General features: G+C 51.2%; 5 protein-coding genes across 5 annotated transcripts, besides 1 other annotated feature; 2 read left to right on the top strand and 3 right to left on the bottom strand.

Moving 5' to 3' along the window:
• Window positions 1-19536: part of a sequence feature (contig 1.113 1..316066(1)) that runs on past both edges of the window.
• On the bottom strand, window positions 167-1752 carry ANIA_06874 (GDP-Man:Man(1)GlcNAc(2)-PP-dolichol alpha-1,3-mannosyltransferase). Its single transcript, XM_659386.2, has 2 exons — window positions 908-1752; window positions 167-840 (listed from the first exon to the last, which is right to left on the bottom strand). The coding sequence occupies exons 1-2, from the start codon at window positions 1725-1727 to the stop codon at window positions 224-226; spliced, it is 1437 nt and encodes a 478-aa protein (XP_664478.1). The 5' UTR covers window positions 1728-1752; the 3' UTR covers window positions 167-223.
• ANIA_06875 (kinesin family protein) lies at window positions 2471-7710 on the bottom strand (the record flags this gene model as incomplete). Its single annotated transcript, XM_659387.1, has 4 exons — window positions 2471-3010; window positions 3057-7004; window positions 7049-7221; window positions 7269-7710. The coding sequence occupies 4 exons, from the start codon at window positions 7708-7710 to the stop codon at window positions 2471-2473; spliced, it is 5103 nt and encodes a 1700-aa protein (XP_664479.1).
• ANIA_06876 (FAD-binding oxidoreductase) lies at window positions 13323-15148 on the top strand (the record flags this gene model as incomplete). The annotated part of the gene is made up of 4 exons (XM_659388.1): window positions 13323-13394; window positions 13489-14231; window positions 14458-14948; window positions 15138-15148. The coding sequence occupies 4 exons, from the start codon at window positions 13323-13325 to the stop codon at window positions 15146-15148; spliced, it is 1317 nt and encodes a 438-aa protein (XP_664480.1).
• ANIA_06877 (uncharacterized protein) lies at window positions 15490-16461 on the bottom strand (the record flags this gene model as incomplete). Its single annotated transcript, XM_659389.1, has 3 exons — window positions 15490-15941; window positions 15996-16200; window positions 16255-16461. 3 exons carry the CDS (start codon window positions 16459-16461, stop codon window positions 15490-15492), a joined length of 864 nt encoding a protein of 287 aa, XP_664481.1.
• On the top strand, window positions 16994-19527 carry ANIA_06878 (uncharacterized protein; the record flags this gene model as incomplete). The annotated part of the gene is made up of 4 exons (XM_659390.1): window positions 16994-18856; window positions 19078-19094; window positions 19226-19280; window positions 19441-19527. The coding sequence occupies 4 exons, from the start codon at window positions 16994-16996 to the stop codon at window positions 19525-19527; spliced, it is 2022 nt and encodes a 673-aa protein (XP_664482.1).

Genomic DNA, 19536 nt, shown 5'->3' on the forward strand with positions numbered 1-19536 from the left:
CTATGCGGCGCAGTTTCATTGCATGCTTCTTGTTGGTTCCACGTCGTGAGGAATGGACAGCAGCTGTCGGTTAAGCGCCGAGGACCTGATCATTGACTATCAGGGTTAGTACCAACCAGGAGACCCTTTTAACAACTTTTTAACAACAAATAATAACCATGATTTGTCCAGCAATATGGCTAATTGTCCGTAAGAGAAAGAAATAGAATAGCTAAGCAGGGTATTATACAAAACCGACCCACGCCAGAACCAACCCTACAAGCACTGCAAATACCACCCCCAGCATTCCCAAAAGCAACAATGCTTGTTGCGCGCCATTAAACTGTCTCCGTTCAGTACTCAGCATCTTCCCAATCTCCCCCTCAAGTCTATCACCCATAGCGTGCAGCGAGAACTCAGCCTCGACGCGCTCCTTCGCCGCCACACTCATCTGCCGAAGCTCGTCCGCCCCCAACTGATACAACACCTTCTCAATGACACCTGTCCAAGCTGGGACGTCATCCACGTCACGGAGCCACCCTGTCTTCCCTTCAACGATCGTCTCAAGCGGACCGCCCGTGTTCGATGCAAGGACGGGAATCCCCGCGCGCATTGCCTCAATGGGAACGATCCCAAAGTGTTCGTTCACCGGGGTGTAGAGGAGAAGCGAGGATTTAGCCAGGAGGCTGTCGCGGAAGGCAGAGGACACTGAGGGAAGAAAGAGGACGTCGATGGAGGAGGGGATGGAGAGGGCAGACGGGACGGTCTTCGATGTGGCGGTTTGCAAGCCGAGGCTTGTTGCGAGGGCATCAAGTTCTTTGTGGTATTGCACATTTTCTGTTATGCGAGGGTCATAGCCGCCTATCCATGTCACCATTAGCACCAAATCGAGGAGATCAGCACAGGGGGATAAATAAAAGACACGCACCAGCAATAACCAATCTTACCCCCTTCCTCTTTTCCCCAAGCCCATGATATGCCCTTATCGCCAGCGCAAGATCCTTCTTCTTCTCGAACCGATTCACACTCAGGAGTATCTTCTTCCCTTCCCAGATAGTCCCCACATCCTTCTCACTCTTCTCTTTCGCCGCTGTATCAACACACGGATAGACAACCCGTACATCACCCAATTTCTCTGCCCCAAAGACACCTCTCACCACGCTCTTCGTGAAAGTGGAGTTCGCAACAACCCGGTCACTCGCACTCATCGCCCATCCCTCAAACCAGTCAAAAGGATACCGGTACAGCCCCTTCAACAATTGCAGTAAAGCAGACCCACCATCTCGCCGCGCAAGTAATTGGTCGGGAAAATGACAGTAAAAGAGGATGCGTTGTTTTCCCTTTGAAGCAAACCACCGCGGACCAAGCATCTTTAGTAACGGCACACAGGCCGGTACCTGGTCAACAATAAACACTTGGTCGGCATTCTCGTTTTCCGTTTGCGCGACCTCCCGCAACAACTCGAACGTCAAGCAAAGCTGCCTCAAGATCGCCAAAAGAACAACAAACCGGCCTCTTATACTTGGTGGGAAGAAACTGTCCCCGCGAACCCGTACTTCAAGCGTCCCATCCCGCGCCTCCTCGAAGCAATGCGATTTGTCCCGGTGCGACGTGTAGACGGTGACTTTGTGGCCAGAGTTCTGGAGCGCGAGGGCGACGTCGATGATCAGGCGTTCTGCACCGCCAATGCCGAGATCGGGATGAATGATTATTATGCTCGCCGGTTTGGGGAGCAGTTTTTCTGCCATTGTGGCAGTTGATCTGCTTCTGTCGAGCTCAATGACAACTTGACTAGTGGGGAGCTACTACAGGACACGCGGCTGGACCGACGTCATGTGATGAGTCAGCTAATATCATGACAACAAGTATATTTGTCAAAACTTAGCTCTCTAAGGGTGTTTAGTCCTTCTTGGCTGAGTGGGAAGTTCGATACTTTACTTCTGCAGGCAGATGAAAAAGCTTTATTATGACATGACTTTGCTTGGAAAACTATTAAGACTGATATTTGACTAGCATTGAGCAAGTTCAAATCCAGGGGTGAAGGTTCTAAAAATCTTTGCTTGAGACCGAAGAATGTGGAACGCTCAAATTCAACCTCTACTTCCAACGACAAAAAACAGTTCGCTATCTTATAAGCGATGGCATGTCTGGCCGCTCCTAAACAGTAGACAAAATGATAAGATGAAAGTACAATAAAAGGGGAAGAATATACAGAAGAGGTTGAGTGAAATCACCTCCAGCAAAAGGGTAGAGGGTAAAGAGGGTCGTGAATAAAGTCATAAACAGGGTTATAGAACGAAATGGGTACTGTGCGTAAGATCAAATCAGCAAACAAGCTAACATGGGAATTGAGCGTAAATAAGCATAAAAAACAAGGTATCAGGTATACAGGGGAATCAACGTTGAGTTCATGATGCAGTGATGATCTGAAATTCGCGTCTCAAAATGGCAAGAAGGAAAGCAAAATGGCGTAGGGATGTCTGACGAATGACTAGAAGCAATTAAGGGTGCTCTTCTTCTTTTTCTTGTTAAGAGCAGCCATGCGCTCTTCGAGCTGGGCGCGGGCTGCTTCGGCCTCGCGGCGGGCGTTCCTCTCCTCCTCGACAGCTTGCAAAGAAAGGCGCTGGGAGTTGCGCTCCTTACGTAGCGTAGCCAGCTCCTCCTCCAGCTGCCAAGCCTTCTTTTTCCAAGCCTCGCAGTCGGATTTGACCTTGTTACTTTGGGCTTCTAGATCGCCCAGCGCCTCCTCCAACGTGGCGGTAAGCTGCTTCTCAGCGTTGAGATGCTTCTCGATAGTACGGATACGTGCCTCCTGTTCCTCGACAACGTGGCTGCCCACAAGCTCTTTGCTAGTGTGACGAGAGCTGGGGGGAGAGGAAGCACCGTTTGCTCCGGCGGCGATGGTGGGAAGAGGTGGAAGAGGAATAGCGGGCGGGGGGGAGGGAAGGGAAGCAGCTGAAGAGCTCTTACGGAGGTTGGACGTAAGAGAGCTACTACGGTCGTGCGAAGGGTCTTGGTTCTTGATTTGAAGCTGATTTTGTTAGCAAGTGGTGAATACATATGGACAGGATACTCACTTCAAGCTGTTCAATGCGCATACGATAGGTCTCGATGTCTTTCTCGTAGTTTGCGATCTTGACCTTGGCGTCTTCTAAAGCCTGGTCGCGCTCCTGTTGGATAACTGAGAGGCGGTTGTTGTGTTGGTCGAAGCTGTTTGTGATCTGGTCCTCGAGTTCCTCCACGAGGCGCGCGCTTTTTTGCTTCTCAGCTATGGCTTCGGCAACGAGGGCGTCTTTCTTCTTGATCTGCTCATCGCGCTGCAGAAGCGTGTCCTCCAAGGTAGCGACAAGCAGAGCAAGCTCGTTGACCTTGCCATCCTTGACGGAAATAGCCTTGTTGAGCTCTTCCACACGGCTGTCATCGTTTTGCCTTGCTTCAATCTGCTTGCGAAGATCCTCATTCGTGTCCATCAGCTCGGCGTACTTGTCAGAAAAGTGCTGCTTTTGCATTAGGATGTCTTGTATCTGGTCCGCGAGGTTGTCTGCGGTGACATCTGACTTGATTAGGTTGGAAACCATGCCGAGCAGCTTAACCAACTCGTCTCGTGATTCTGAGACCTCAGAACGCAGAGCCTTCATGGCCTCTTCGTGCTGTTTATTCTGCTCCGCCAGGCGCAACTCATGCTCAGCGTCAGCTGCAGCCTTTGCCCGTGATTCCAGCTCCTCCAACTCTCGTTTGTGAGACTCCTGCAAAGATTCCAAGTCCTTCTTGTACGACTCAACAAGACTCCTGTGACTGTTAATCTCCTGCTCTAATTCCGCAATACGAGCCTGGCGCGATTCAACCTCGGCTGACGTGGATGCAGAGTCAGATGCCTGCTTCTGGGCGTCGTGCAGCTTCTCAAGGGACGCGATCTTCTCAAGATAGGTGGCAGCCGTGCTTTCGTGCTCTTCAATTTTTCGGGTCAATTCATCGACAACCTGTTTTTGTCGGGCACGCTCACTCTCCAGCTCGGTGGCAGCCGCCTCCTTATCCGTGGCGTCACGGGCAGGATTGGCTGAGCCCATAGAGTCAATTGTGGCAAGTGCACTGTTCAGTTCCTCCAGGGTAGACTTGAGCTGGTTCTCGGAGGATTGTAAAGACTCAATAGCGGTCTGGTGCTTACTCTTCCACTCCGTCAGCTCACCCTCAAGATCAGTAATTTTCTTCTCCTGCTCCTCCACATGGGCATCCTGGGCCTTGGCAGCTTCCTCCTGGGTCTTCAGAATTGCCTTGAGCTCTTCTATTTCCTGGATGAGAGCCTTCTCCCTCTGATCATGGGCTTCCTTCATCTGCATGAGGGTGTTCTCCTGCTGAACAACCTGGTCACGCAATTGATTCACGAGACCACGGTCAACAGGGGAAGCTCCTTGCAGACTAGATCGCTCGCGGGTGAGTCCAGAGATGATGGTGGACTTCATCTCCATCTCCTTCTTCACACTTTGGTTCTCTGCCTCAAGTTGCTGAATCCGCTCCATACGCACATGGAGTTCATGCATCGCTCCCTCGAGATGAAGTTCAAAGTTCTGCATAGTATCTGGGCGGGATGCAAATTCCTCAGCAGCAATAGTACGCATTCCATTCAAAGATCGGTGAGCGCGATCAAGGTTTGACATGATGCTCTGGCTGGTCTTCCTACGGATGACATTGAAGCCAGGAGTTGCCGGCGGCGACGAAGACCTAGATCTCTGCAACTCGGCCTTGAGCGACTCAATCAAGCTCAAGGTGTCCTCGTGTTCGGCCTGAAGCTCATCGTACTTTTGTTTCATTGCGTTCACGCTCTCTTGATGCTCCAGAAGGAGTTTGCGCATATCTTCGTCGTCGTGCGTCCCGTTCGGCACACTTCCGTCCTGTGAACCAACGGTAGTCTGAGGAGTGTTGACATTATATGAATCTCGCGAAGTCGCAGGCTCCCCGGCCAAGGATAACTCCGATGAGAGTGATTGCGAGAAGGAATGTTGTGTTCCAGTCTTCGACGCGGGGGCCTTGGGATCCTCTAAAAAAGAGATCGGGCGAGAAGCGGTAAGGTTTTGGGGGGAGGCAGAGTGGCGGGCCTCGTCCGCTGCGTCCTGGCGAAGCTCCGCCATGACTCTCATGGCTTCCTCGTACTTGGCCTCGAGGGCCTCGTAGTCATTGAGTGTGTTCTCATGCTGCATGCGCAAATCGAAAAGCTCCTGAGTCACGGTTTCCAATTTATCAGAGACGACCCGCATCTGGGTGGGGCTCAGAGGCTCTGCATCGTGAACTGACTTAAGGCGGCTAGTAGCACTTTCGAGTATTTTTAGGCCAGAATCACCTTGTTTTGACACGGGCTTGCTGGGTGTAGCCTGGTCCTCGTCCTCTTCAGGAATCGGATCAGACAGACCCTCGTCAGAATCAGGAATAGCGGTTTCGGCGGCTTCGGTGAGCACGTCAAGAGACAATCCGCGCTTTCGAGGTTGGTATGCTCCTGGAGGAGTGGACGTCCTCTCAGGCTGTTCAGGGGTTTGGTCGTCTTTCTTGCCATTTTGCTGAATGTGGTCGAGCTCGTAGAGGAGATTATCCAGTTTTCCGAGGCTCCGCTGGCGGTCCACAACATGCTCCAGCCGATCTATCTCGCGTTGCATGAGTTCCATATCCTGGTCGGCCTCGGCTAGGCGCTCTTCTAGTGTGGAAATATATTCTTCACAGCTAGCCTCGTTCTCCCGAGCTCGGGCGAGCTCTTTACGGAGCTCTGACACCATTGCCGCGTGTTGCTCTTCCCCAGAGGCTTGACCATCTATCTTGGACTCTAGCTCATGAAGATAAGTCTCCGTGCTCGCCTCCCGGTCCATGAGCTTTTGGATGCGGGCCTGAAGCTGCGCATTGACGGTCTCTACGTAAGTGCATTTGGTCTCGCGTTCGAGGAGGGTACTTTCGGTGCTGGCCAGAGAAGCTCGGGTGCTTGAAAGCGAAGATTCGAGACTCTGGATCGTCTTTTCGTATTCAAGCACGACCTGCTCGACCGATTCCGCAAATGAGTGTGACCGCTTGAGTCTCTCGACAGAGTCGCCCACAATAGACTCACTCTCTGCATCTGCAGGCCTTGAATCCCGTGCAAGTTCGGATATTAGCTTCGCATGCCGCTGGCTCAGTGCGTTGTAGCCCTCTTGGACATCAAGTAGCTGGTTCTGGAGTTCAATCTCTCGCTCGTTCTGACGTTCTGTGCGTTCCTGGGGAGCCACTGTCCGTCGATCACTATCTTCTGCATTGCGTAATTGTTGCCGCAGGAAAGCGACCTCGGCTTTAAGCCTTTCAATCACAGCATGCTTGTCGCTTTCGTCGGCAACCTGCTGGATACGAGGCTTACTTTGAATTGCTCTCGCTCTCTGCGCATACTGAACTGTGTTCAGAGTTTCACTGAGGTGGAACTCTGCTGGGGTGACGCAGGCAATCATGTACGTATAAGCGTTTCCACCCAGTGAGTCCTGAAGTAGCCGGGTAAGCTTGGAGTCACGGTAGGAAACGTGAGATCCGGCCTGACGGGAGGACAACTGCGAGATGACCTTTCCAAGCGCGGCGAGACCAGCATTAATCGAAATACCTTCGCGGGCGCGCTCACCAGAGGCGCCGGTATTTTTCAACCGTTCACTTCCCGCCAAATCGACAAAGTGAAGCTTGCTGTCGACGGTGATGGACTGGTCGCCTCCGGAGAGGTCGGTGGGCATCGACATGCGCTTCTCTCTCGGTGTTGTTACACCATTGGCGGACTTTCGTTGAACAAGGTTTAAGCTGAATACAGCGTGAGATCGCGACGATTTGGCATTGATGGCAGTGGAATCAGTTTGCCGAATAGATGACCCGAAGTTAAGCGCGCCAATAAGGTCCTCGAACGAGTTAATGTTGACTTGATGCAGACCGGTCAGAATTATGCGGCCTTTGGTATCTTCGCGGATAGTAACGGTACTGCGGTCTGCGGCGGACACGGAGTCGGGGAGGAGCAAATCCCTCAATTGTTCATTGTAAATCTGCCAGGGTTAGACTCGCCGGCTAAAAATTGAGATACACATACCTCAACATAGGTGGCTTTCAACTGCCAGTTTTTGTCGACGGTAGATTTTCCGAAGCTCGATGTAGAGCTGATAGAGTAACGCGACGGTGTGCGGAGCCCGGTGGAGCTAGTGCGAGAATGCTTGGGACCTTCCAGTTTCTCAAACAGAAGTTGAGCCGCGCGCGGAATGATACCTGACTTTATCAGTGGCTGCAATCTTGCGACAATCCATCAGACTCACCCGAAGACTCTACGTCTTGCTCATTTGGGCCAGCGGTTCCCATTGTGTAGGATTTACCGGCGCCCGACTGGCCATAGGCCAGAATAGAGACATTGTAGCCTTGCAGGAAAGAACCGACGCTATCGCTGAGATAGTCCCAGATGCCCGCTTGATCGACGGTTTCGGCGAAGACGCGATCAAAAACAAACAGTTTGCGACCTTGGGGCACATCAACGGCTAAGCTGGTCGGCGAGGTGACATGGACCATGGAACGCTGGAATCGTTGCGGAATCAATTCATACCCGGGATCCGTGGGCTTCAGCGGCGGCCGGACACGGACAGCTGCAATTGGGTCAATATTTGAGTAAAATAGCCGCGGGGCTGCATCCCGCGGGAGTCCAAGATAACGCACCAACTTTGACTGCGGTTTTCCCGTCCTCATCAGAAGCCCTGCTCCCGCCATGCTTACTGCTCATGCTCAAACGGCTGTTGCTCCTCGGAGTGCGCATCAGAGCGCTAAAAGGTCTCTGGGGCCCCGGGCCCGTAGGCGACGCTGGCGGCGAAGCCGTCATGACCTTCTTATGTCTATTGATCCGCGATTGACGATGACCAAGGCGATGCGGTGAGTGGGTCAATTTTTGGTTAAGGAAGTAAGGAGAAGGAAGTCATCAGCAATTGCAGGCTGCTCAAACGAAAACGTCTTCGGCGTCTATCGATAGTAGGACGGAGTAGCTGCGTCGGAGGGATTCGAGCAATCGCAACTGGCGGCCTGCGACACGATTTGCGATGTCAACAAATCTGTTGTTTCCGCGTGTAAACCAAACCAAGATCGAGCAGAGCCCGGACGTGGTTCTCGGTGAAGTCCCGCGTACCTGGAGGACGGGAAAAGATCAGAACCAAATTGAATCCCAGGCGAGCATTGTAGAGAAGAAAAAGAAAGAAAGAGCTGATGCACAAGCCCGACAAACGATCAGGGGTACGGGGAGTACGGGGGGCTGGGCAGTGGTACCGTGACTTTGGGCCGTCCACTCGGGAGAGGGGAAGAGAAGCAGTACTTACAGCAACAAACAGCAGCGATGAACTGCAAAAGGAACGGCGGGCAAGAAGGAGTGGAAAGGACGCGAGAAAAGGAGAGACTGAGAGAAAGAAAGTTGAGAGTTGACCTGACAGGTCTGGAGATCCAACAAGTGACGGTCTCCTGAACCGCTAAAGTTAATTAACTAGTGGATGGCTCAGCGAATTGCCTATGGACTCCAAGCCCCAGTCGGACCGTTTACGATTACGGAGGCCTCCGTATTCACGCCCACCGGAGACCGTTCGCCGTTGAGGCGAGCTGTCTACGGAGTATACCTTTTTCTTTGCCTCGCAGACAAAGCGAACCCAGTCGTCGAAAGTCATCAAAACTATATGCTGATGCCCACGGTCTGGGCCTGGACTCGGATACTCATTGTTCCTGGTATCGTCCTGTCACAGACTGTCACAAACTGTCACAAACTGTTACAAACATTGGTCCAGGATTCCCTTACGGCTGAGTCCAGAGGTTGTGTAAAGGCTCAATTGGTCAATTGAAAGTATGCTCATGCTCAGATATCATGTATTTTGCTCGCGGCAAAATAATAGAGTCTCATACCGCGACTTCTATATGGAATGCAGGTGTGCCATCAGGCCATAGCTTCCGCGGTTCCTGGAATGCAGTTGGGGGGCCAGACAGCCACCAGGTCCCCAGCCCACGAACCATGGGACTGCAGGATTCTGAGTCTCTCTCGCCAGGTACAATTAGCCCGCAATGTTGATAGTCAGGTGTCTGTCTTGAGACTAGGGCCCAATGTAGCCATGTGAAACGGCCAATTTCCTCCAAACAAACCATCCTTCGTCCCACGCGAACACCGCCTTAAGCTCTCCCCGCGGTAGCGGGCGGATAAGCGAAGAAGGAAATACCTCCAGTCTTGACAGGGGCGGCGTGTTACATGTAGACGAGCGCGAAATGAAGACCCCCCAACTCCCGCGCCCAGACCTTTCTCCCGTTCGAAGCTTGACTGGGTCGTGCCATATCTTAGCCTATTAACACACGGTCGCCCATCGTCATCTGGAGTCCTGCGGGCCGCCGACTGAGGCAATCCACTGCTCTCTCCATTGAAATACTGGAAACCACTGTCGAAAGCGGCTCTTTGTCAGTTTATCCAGTCAAACCCGCAGCTCAGAGTGCAGCTGAGTGCAGCTGAGCGCAGTCAAAGTACAGTCAAAATTGCCAACTACAAAGTACAGGCTCAGCGACCGCCTTTTCTTCCAAGCGGTGAACTCGCAGTCGTTACTTGGAGAAGCCACCGATCAGTGGCCTGAAGCAGAACAAAAAGAAATGTGGACCCTCAAAATGCAATTCTCATGCGAACCTGATTCTGGGCTCTGGCCCGCTTTGGCTTTGAGCTGTGAACACAATCTTGGGGCTGAATCAGACATGGTTCATGGGTGTTATGCACTCTAATGCCGCCCCGTTGGACTCATCTCACACTCGACGAGTCTCTTATGCTGCATCGAAACACCTATCATCAACTAGTTCGCATCGTTTTCTCAATGTATTGGCCACCTATCGCTACCAAGAATCACAGTGCTTCAACTTTAGGATCAAAATCGCGATTGGGGAATATAGGCTTGCAAGGGCGATGAACCACGCATAAAGCGTGTGTCTAACAATAATGACGGCTTCCTGCGTTTTCCAATTGAAGAAGGCGCATGAAAGGGAAACTCTCGCCAGCGGCTTTGTCCTCTACGAAACCTTCGTTATCCGTACCCCGTATAAATGGCTAAATGTCGATCGCCAACCAAGACACAAAAAGGGGAACTCATTCGCGCATCTTTCTGCTGAGATACGCCAGCTATTTCATTCACTACCAGAATGAAGCTTTTCTCCGTAATAGGACCAGAAATCAACTCAAGATAGGAGAAGATGACTCGAGGGACTGAATAAGTCCATCTGAATGGGTCATCTTGAGATCCGTGAAAACCGTCGAACATCGAGCCACGAGACCCTCACTATCTATACTTAGTCTCGCGAGCCAGTCAAGGGACGAGAATAGGGAGCAAGCTGTCAAGCGATGACTCCATAGTTCGCTCAGCGTGCGGTTTGTAAACTTGCTTATGCCGTATGAGGTAGCACTCAAGTATATCGATCGTCCACTAACACGGCCTGCATCTTAGCCCAGGCTTTCTCTATAGGAAATTGGACTTGCTTCTCCAATACTCGGATTTTAATCAAAATTCCAACATTAACAATCAGCAACAGCCTCGCTTGAAGTCGATTAAGGTGCTGTTCCGACGGAACAGCTCCCTACCTCCTCGTGAGAGCCCGGCTGGTCTTCTCCCGTGCAGGAAGCTCAACGTCTCTGACAAGCGTCGCTGGGTTTCGGTGCATAGTTCCCGTCTGAGCTTCCCGCTAAAAAGTTCGGTCTTCACCGTTGATCGCGTGGGTCATGAGGCCAATTGACCAACCAAGATAATGCAATTCAATTTACGCGTGGATCTGACTCGCTTCTCTATTCCCTTCCTGACGAATTTTTGGTTTTTACATCAGATGGGTGCCTCAAACGACGCCTCGGTCAGTTTATAGGGCTATTTTGCCGTAATGCCAGGGGTGCATAGATGTCGTATAAATTATCGCCTCATATTATGTGATCCAAGCATAGACATGCATAATGCGTGCCTGACTCCCTGAGCCAGCTGCTCGACTAAGTGTCTGAGTGTTCGCGATTCTATCTACAGCTCGTCTTCCAGCCGCAGGGGTCACAACGGAACTGCGCATTATACGCTATAGCACTCTACTGCGATGAGAAATAGCAACGTGAGTCACCAATCCGGCCTCTGGTGCGTCGAACAGTGGCTCTTGATGATATTGATCCCGGCTTATACGATAGTTCGGCACTCCTCCTCTGATATACAAGATATACAATGCTAGCGAGCAGCGAGTCATGCATGTGGAACAGGTGAACACTCCTATCCACAGAATATCTATGGACAAGGTCCGCCTCCGGCTTTCGCGACGAGTCAACGTTGTACAAGCCATGGCCACGCGACTTTCTGCGACATGTACTGGGTTGTTGGCACGTACTCGCCTAGGAGTCGCAATATCCCAACCTTAATGGTGACCTTACTAACGCTCATTGGCTTCCTGAGTAGATGACACTGCATCACGATTTACAGGCACTCAGCAACCTATGTTAATTACTGCTCACATATATTCCAGCCAAGTTCTCTCCTCCAACGGCCTCTATATCTCGGACACTCCAAGGCAAAGCACCTGCAAAACTCCATGCCGATAAGACCTCTCCGCAGCTTTCCTGATGAACCGCCAATGATTCCTGCCACAACTAGTAATCGGATCTTGCCAGCGTCCTAAATGATTGTAATCTACATAGTCATTATACAGCCTCTTGGACTTCTCAGCATCATGATACTCCGTCCTGGTCTCTCCGCCGCCGCATCAACAGCCACATCATCAGGCGTTGAATGAATAATGTTGACAATAGCCCAGAATCAGTCCTTAGAAGGGATAACGTCGAGATCCAGGACGTTTCCGCTGCGGAGAAAGCATTGGGCTGTTATTGCGGGGCAATTGGACAAGGCTATTCTGGGATGAGGGTTCTTGAAGCTGTGCTGGTGTACCAGATGATGAAGGTCTGTTAGAGGATAGAAGAATGATGCAGATTGTTATCCTGAAAGCAATCCGTACTCATCAATAGGTTGTATGTCACTGGAGATAATTGGATGTTTTACAGTTTGTTGTGGTGGAAGAATAAAGAGAAGAACTGGACAACATACCAGAATGACGGTGGAGCCACATTCCCCGTCTGAATCGAGAGGTTCCTCAAGACTCGAACCTCATTGTACTCATACTCTCCGGTGTATATTGAAAGCACTGAACGCCATGGTCCTGCACGAGAGCTACATACACTAATCCATTAGCGGCCACATCGCCGCAGAAATGGATAAGAGGGTTGCATCGTAGGTTTGATCTGCGACGAATCTCATGGAACGCCGTTATTGTGCGTCTATGTGTTGATTGGACAGTATATTAGGCCTTTCGACGCCCCCTGTAAGGATAATGCTGAAGAAAAATTCCTTGAGAAGCCACTCTGTGGTATTTCTTGCTGTGATGGTCTGCCGTTGGAAAGGACGACTCATGAGACGATGTTGTCGCAGCCAAAACCCGCCAGGTTCTCGTAATAGTAACGCTGCCTGTCAGCTATTTAGCATGCGATAGTGAGGTCGGTAACGTGTTGGAAGAGCTGAGCAGTCTCACCGAGCCGTCTCACCACCAAGCGTAGTCTCTTCAGCAGGGCTATCTCTGCTCCCGGGATAATTAATACCCCTGGAATAAAAGGCAGCGTATAATATATACCGTCTCTGTCTGGCCCTACAGATACAGAGGAGGCTTCTGTGCGGGATGCCTAACGTCTCAGCTTGTCAGACCAATAGTGACCCTCATGTTCAATACTAGCAATCCCCGCGAGCGTTCCATTTCCGTCACTCGGATGGCAAACTTGCTTGATCTGGAGAAAAGAATTATGGTTGCAATCAACAGATTCTCCATTAATATTGGAAGAGCCCGCAGGAGCTCTCCATGAGTATTCCTGCTGAGACCAGTATACGCTCTGCTGCCTAGGTACGATTGGACCTTGGGCGCTGAATAGATCATAACACTGGGAAGAATGTAAGTATGTTTCCTTTGATAAGTGAGTGGACGGACACTATGCAACTGAACGTTAACGCTAATGCTAGGGATGGGCTGATGCTGCGTACGTTGATAATACCAACAAAGTGGTAGCAAGGAAGTCCCGAATGGTACAAAAGACTGGGGGAAGAAATATTATCATGAAGATGAACAAGGAAAGTGTAGAGAGGTCGGTAAATAGAGGTGGGCGATAAGCGACAGTAGGCACGCTTGCACATTAGCCGGGGGTTCGCTGTCGCTTATATCCACCAACTCAAAGAAGGCTATAAGTAGCGTCTGACATCCTCGCCAGGACCTCTCGAAACATCCAAAATCTCACAGGGCAACGGCATACTTCTTGAATCACCAGCATGGACCAATCACCCGCTGTGGGCTTTGAGGCCCTCTCCAGCTTCCAGCCTTCGCCTGCCGTGGGCGCCTGCGTGAGTGCCTCATTCATCCCCGTCTCTCACACTACTATACAGCAATGCTGGAAAGGAGATGAGGTTACTGATATCAGCTACCTTACCTACTTAGTGCCTCGCCCTCTCATCCCTGCTAGGGCCCAAAGTCTCCTTCCCTCACACAAAACCCTACATCGACTCAATGAATTCGTACTTCTCGCAGCAGAACGCCGCTCTACGCCCCCTCTGTGTCGTCTCCCCAACCGACGCAGATGACGTCTCCACCACGATAGTCAGCATAGCGCAAGCCTCATCCCTCCTGAGTATCACAGACAAATCGCAATGCCATTTTGCGATTCGATCGGGAGGCCATACAAGCCTTATCAGCGAGGCGTCGAATATCCAGGATGGGATAACTATCGATCTGAGCGGGCTGAACACAATCCGTCTTAGCGACGATCAGACAACGGCCTCGGTTGGTGTCGGCGCTACATGGGGGGAAGTATATTCCTATCTCGACTCGCTGAATCTCTCTGTAGCAGGCGGCCGAGCGGCACAGGTTGGTGTCGGCGGACTTACGCTAGGAGGGGGGATATCCTACCATTCGCCCCGTTACGGGTGGACATGCGACACTGTGTCCGAGTTTGAAATTGTGCTACCAAATGGGACAATCGTTCATGCCACCGAAGAAGAACATCCTGACCTGACGATGGCGCTTCGTGGCGGATCAGCAAATTTTGGAATTGTAACGGAAGTCAAATTACGGGCGTTCAAGCAGGGCTCTGTATGGGGTGGACATGTGTATTATCCACTTGAGACCATCAACGACCAGCTCCGGGCTTTTGAGAGTTTCAATACAGCAAGGGGATACGATGAGTACGCATCGCTAATTGGGAGTTTTGGATATGCGAGTGGTCAGGGTGCGGCCGTTGTGAACAGTATTGTTTATACAAGGGAGGAAGAGTATCCAGAGGTCTTTGCAAAATTCTTTGAGATGTCGTCGGCATACAGCACGATGCGTGTTGCGAGCATGCATAATATATCCAAGGAGCAGGGCTCTTTCCAGCCGAATGGGAACCGGTATGTTGCCTGTATTCACTAGCTCCAATCTTCTGATTTCTGACTGTACCCATCGTTGCGGCGACAGACAGCTGAACGTGGTGATAACGCACGGCACAACGGTCGACATGCTCAATGCAACCTATCTACGGTGGAAGTCCAGCCTGCCCGAGATTGAGGACGTTCGTGGGATTGTGTGGTCCGTCTCCCTCGAGCCGCTTCCACCAGCAATCTACGCGCGCGCACCTAGGAAGAATGCCCTGGGCCTTTCAAATACTACAGGGTCACAAGTCGTCACACTTCTGAGTGCTACCTGGGAAGACGAAACGGACGACGAGAGGATCTACAACACTGCTCGTGCGCTCTTCGAAGGCATCGAAGAGGATGCACGCAGGCTGAACAACTACGAGTCGTTCCTGTATCTTAACTACGCGGCTGACTGGCAGGATCCGATTGCCTCTTATGGGGAGAGCAGCATTGAAATGCTGAAGAGGGTGAGTAGGGATGTGGATCCGGAGGGCCTGTTCAGAAAGGGTATGTCTGGGGGTTTCAAGATTCCGCCTGAACACCATAGATGATTGAGCATATTACGATCGACTTGACAAAGAGAAAGCTAAGCTTAATGCTACGTCACTTCCGACTCTTCACCAACTCGTCCAGTCCCTGTCCATTACTCATCAATTTGTCCTAGCACTACATTAGCCCTGCTCACCTTCCCTTCAGACAGGGATTAGAGTAAACTCACCAACAGCCATCCAGGACACCATCGACTAACAAACCTAACCGCACCACTATACGGCCTCTTCCACACCAACCCCGCCCCAGCTCCCAGCACATCCTGCAGAATCAGGCGTGCCGCATCATCAGGCCTTCCACCCTTCGGCCCCGCCTCGCCGCTCGCCCACCGCGAGATGGTAACCTGACAGCTGCGTACCACGAAGACGCAGGTAGAACGACCTCGTCCAATCGCTAAATATATAAGGTTTTGGGCCGCTTGAGCCTTTGTGTACCCAGTATAATTCTGGTCCCAGAACTGGCAAAACTCTTGTTGTATTGTAGGGAGGTGCAAAATGGGTTACAGAACGTGCACATCGTCCACGTACGCCTGAAGGTACCCGTTCCAGTGAGCTCGATCAGGGATAACACTATGCGCTTTCAAGACACACTTTAGGTACTCTGACTGCATAAGCCGGGTGGGGCCGTCTTTGATACGAAGGTGTGGTGATTGCGTTGGCTGAATAGATTGGACTGATGAGCTCGAATGATTGGTTGTACTTACTCGCTGAAAGTGGTTTTCGACCTGATTCAGAGTATGGACCATAGAAATCTCGCCCACAAAATGTGCCGTGTCATCTGGTGGCGTTGTTGGTTGATTGTGCGAGGATAGTATACTCGACGTTTCTGCGCCACAGACAAACCCTGGCCTTGAGGGAGGCTTGAGACTGCCCGATTGATTGTTTATTGCGAGAAGTCGTTGAAGCTGGCTCTCTAATTGATTGACCCTTTGCAGGAGCTTGTCCTCTACTCCTATATTCGAACATTAATAATACCACTCATTTTGGCTTCGGCACTGTCCCATACCCACGCTCCTTAGTGCCTGAGAACACAGTTCTGGACAGTTCCAGAGCTTGCGAGCTTGATCCGATATCACGTCGGTGGCAGACATGCTGCTTATTGACACATGTTCTGCATGGTAAATGGCCATCACACTACATGGGTTAGTGTATTCATCATCATTATAGTATGGCTCGAGGGCAACTTTATCTTCCGGGCGTGACAGGGTGCGCTGTAAAATGTCAGTAAGACAGCAGCCGATCATAAACAAGGCATCATCGCTTACCACGCCTTGGACGCATACTTTCCCCTCTTGACTCTTTTTGCAGGAGAACGTTGCGTCTTTGCAGTCTCGTGCTCTCCACGGTGGGTCATGCCATCGGAGTCCTCGACTACAGAGGGCCGGGACGCAGATTGGGTGTTCCCAAGTTTGTTTATGTTCAAACCCATCCCAGAGCGTGTTGGGACCTATGAATATCCTTTCACGGTACATGTAGGATATATTTGTTGAGAGGTGGCCCTGGCCGGGAAACCGGCGTCTCAGAGGTGCAGCGGGGGCGCGGGTTCATCGAAGGCCAATAATTTTCCCATTCGGACTCTCTTCAGGAGGTAATTATTGATTAATCATAGCTTGTTAAATAGCGGGTACTCCACAGGCTTCTCTGAGAGCCCTGGGACGAAATAGTCGAAGCATCAATTGATCGACTGTAAGCACAGGTTGCGAACTATTCCCAAGAGAATCCCTGCCTCCATCAAGCCAATAGTTCAATGGCATTCAAATGACTCGATCAGAGCAGCGCTCATCTATGACAGCTAAATCTGTCTCTCTGGAAACACCAAACACTAAAGATGGCGGTATATTTGTAGTAATGGTCAATCACGTGATCACGTGAAGTGACGCGGAACGCGACTCGTGAAGTGTCCCAGTTGGGACCTCTATGCAACCTCATCTTTGAGCGGACTCAGTGTAGAGAACGCTCTAGTAGGGATAGAGGCTCACACTTCACCCTACAGATGCCTACAAAATGCCAGAAGTTATCAGTCTTATATCCTCAACCCCTCCACCTCCGGCGGAGCCCCGTGAAGCCTCCTCCATCCGGGGACTCCATTGCACCCCGCCCGCACCCACCGAGTTATCCTCCTTTCCATTTTCGGATGATATAGACTTTGCGCGAGTCGACTTCGACAATGACGTTGACCTTGGCAAGCCAATCAAGAGGAGACGGTTGACACCGGATATCGAGAATTCCACCAAACCACCAGGGAGTAGAAGAAATGCGCTGCCGTCACAGAGCCAGGACCCTCTATTTCTCTTCTCCGACGACATTTTGCTTTCTGACGGACCGTCGAACGGGCAAACACACTCAAAACCGCCAGTTATCACGCTAGACTCCGATCCGATTGTGTTTACATCGTCTGCTCCTGAGCCGAGTCGCCGAAGTCCGTCTCCAAGAAACAAACAACAAGCTACGAGGGCACTGATCGACGTTGATGTTGATAACGGTATCACTTCTCATAAGGGCAGGGAACTACGGACGTTACGAAAGGATATCATAGAAAACTTCAGTGATCCGCTGGTCTCGTCAGATCCGAGCGAGCTGTTTGATTTCCAGGAGACGGAGTTCAGGGCGCCTTCGCTGCGATCTGAGTTTTCAAACAAGACAGCAAGCTTACTAGCGAGTTTGAACCGTCCCAACGCTGATATTACCAGTACTCTGCCAGGCAAAAAGAAACAAAGCCGCTCCGAAATCATCGATGAAGACCCTGATGAGCTGCCTGAGAGCCGCCCGAGTCGTAGGCCAAAGAAGGCTATAGCAAACAAGCAAAGTAGCGCGGATAAGGAGGCAAAAGTGAAGGGCCGAGAGGCAGCTAAGGCGCAACGTGATCTTGAAAAGCAGCTAGAGAAGGAGCGGAAGCAAAAGCAGAAGGAAGAAAAGGCAAAAGACAAGCAGCTGGCGGCCGACATAGCGCAAGCAAATAGGCTCAAGGTTGAGAAGAAGAATTCCACGCCAGAAATGATCCTCGACCTCGCCTCGTCATTCAAAGACACCAGTGTCGGCAACCAGGCAGTAGAGTACATGCGGATGCTGGGGGTAGAACAGACCTTTTTCGACAGCTCAATCCGCAATGTCGTTAAGTGGCGGCGAAAGATGAAGGCTATATACAACAGTTCTCTTGGATACTGGGAACCGTGCGAGCTGCATCTCCGCGAAGAAGAGCATGTTCTCTGTCTCGTGACGGCGCAGGAGTTCGTTGACATGGTCACCTCGTCTCTCGATTCTGATAATCTCAACGCCTCGAGCGAGCTAGAGTTGCACATCCTCCGCCTGAAGCGTGCTTACCCACACTGCACAGTAATCTACCTCATCGAAGGCCTCTCTGCATGGATGCGCAAAAACGCGAACTCACGCAATAGAGTCTACCAAGCTGAGTTCCGCCGCAACCTCGACGAAGTCCAGGGCTTATCGCAGCCAACTACATCAACATCCACGACTCGCCGCAAGAGAACCAACAAGCCTGAGACAACTCCCATTGACGACGACACGATCGAAGACGCCCTCCTCAATCTCCAAGTCAACCACAACTGCCTCATACACCAAACCACGGCACCGCCTGAATCTGCCGAGTGGATCAAGATCTTTACAGAGCATATCTCCACCGTTCCCTACCGCCGCGAGCGCATGAATGACAACGATTCCGCTTTCTGCATGGATAGTGGACAGGTCAAACCCGGTGAGAACGCATCAGATACTTACATCCGTATGCTCCAGGAGATCAGTCGGGTAACGGCGTCGATGGCCTATGGTGTGGTGAATCAATACCCGACCGTGGTCGACTTGGTCAAAGGGATGCGGAGGTCTGGGCCGGGGATGTTGGAGGACGTCAAGGTACCCCCAACCCGTTTTTGGTTTCTCATAAACCTGAAATACAGTGAGCTGATACAGCGGCAATCAGAAATCGGCGAACAAAGACGGCGCCCTAACGGATGCCCGCATCGGTCCTGCAGCAAGTCGCCGCCTATACAAAGTGTTTATGGGTATGGATCCGCAGTCGACGGACATTTAGTCTCAGTCTTGACTATATAACGTGTTAGACATGACTCCTATAGCTTAGCATTGGCGTTGCGTACGTTTCCTATTCGTAAGGTTTATAGTATTGACACTGTCGTACCCACCGCGCGATACTCTGATACAGGCAGTCCATTGCTTTCTGTTAGCGATATCTGCATAGCATATTTATTGCCTACTAATAACCAGTGAACAAATCTATATCAAACTGGTGTTGCCGCTCATTGTAGGATCTTTGAGGCTGGTAGGCAAGCAACAACAACTATTACCATATCGCGTGTGCGGCTATATTAAACAATTGCCCCATTGAGCAAGAAGAGCTTTAGAGCTCGGGTTAGAATTGAGCAGTATCAATATGTCTCTCGGCAAACGCTGTGATCCTCGATGTGCTTAATGATCGCTAGTTAGACGACACCACTGCGGAGACAGCCCATCCCACCATGGGCGTCCATGGACAGTGTGACTTCAAAGAGGGATGCGCGCGGTCATGAACTTGGACT

This window comes from Aspergillus nidulans, chromosome I (assembly GCF_000011425.1).
Source record: "Aspergillus nidulans FGSC A4 chromosome I".
Classification (NCBI taxonomy): domain Eukaryota; kingdom Fungi; phylum Ascomycota; class Eurotiomycetes; order Eurotiales; family Aspergillaceae; genus Aspergillus; species Aspergillus nidulans.

Coding starts and splice junctions, on each gene's coding strand:
- ANIA_06874 (XM_659386.2), bottom strand. CDS start 1,727: ATGGCAGAAAAACTGCTCCCCAAACCGGCGAGCATAATAATCATTCAT. Junction 841..907: donor GGTAAGATTGGTTATTGCTG/GTGCGTGTCTTT, acceptor TGACATGGATAG/GCGGCTATGACCCTCGCATA.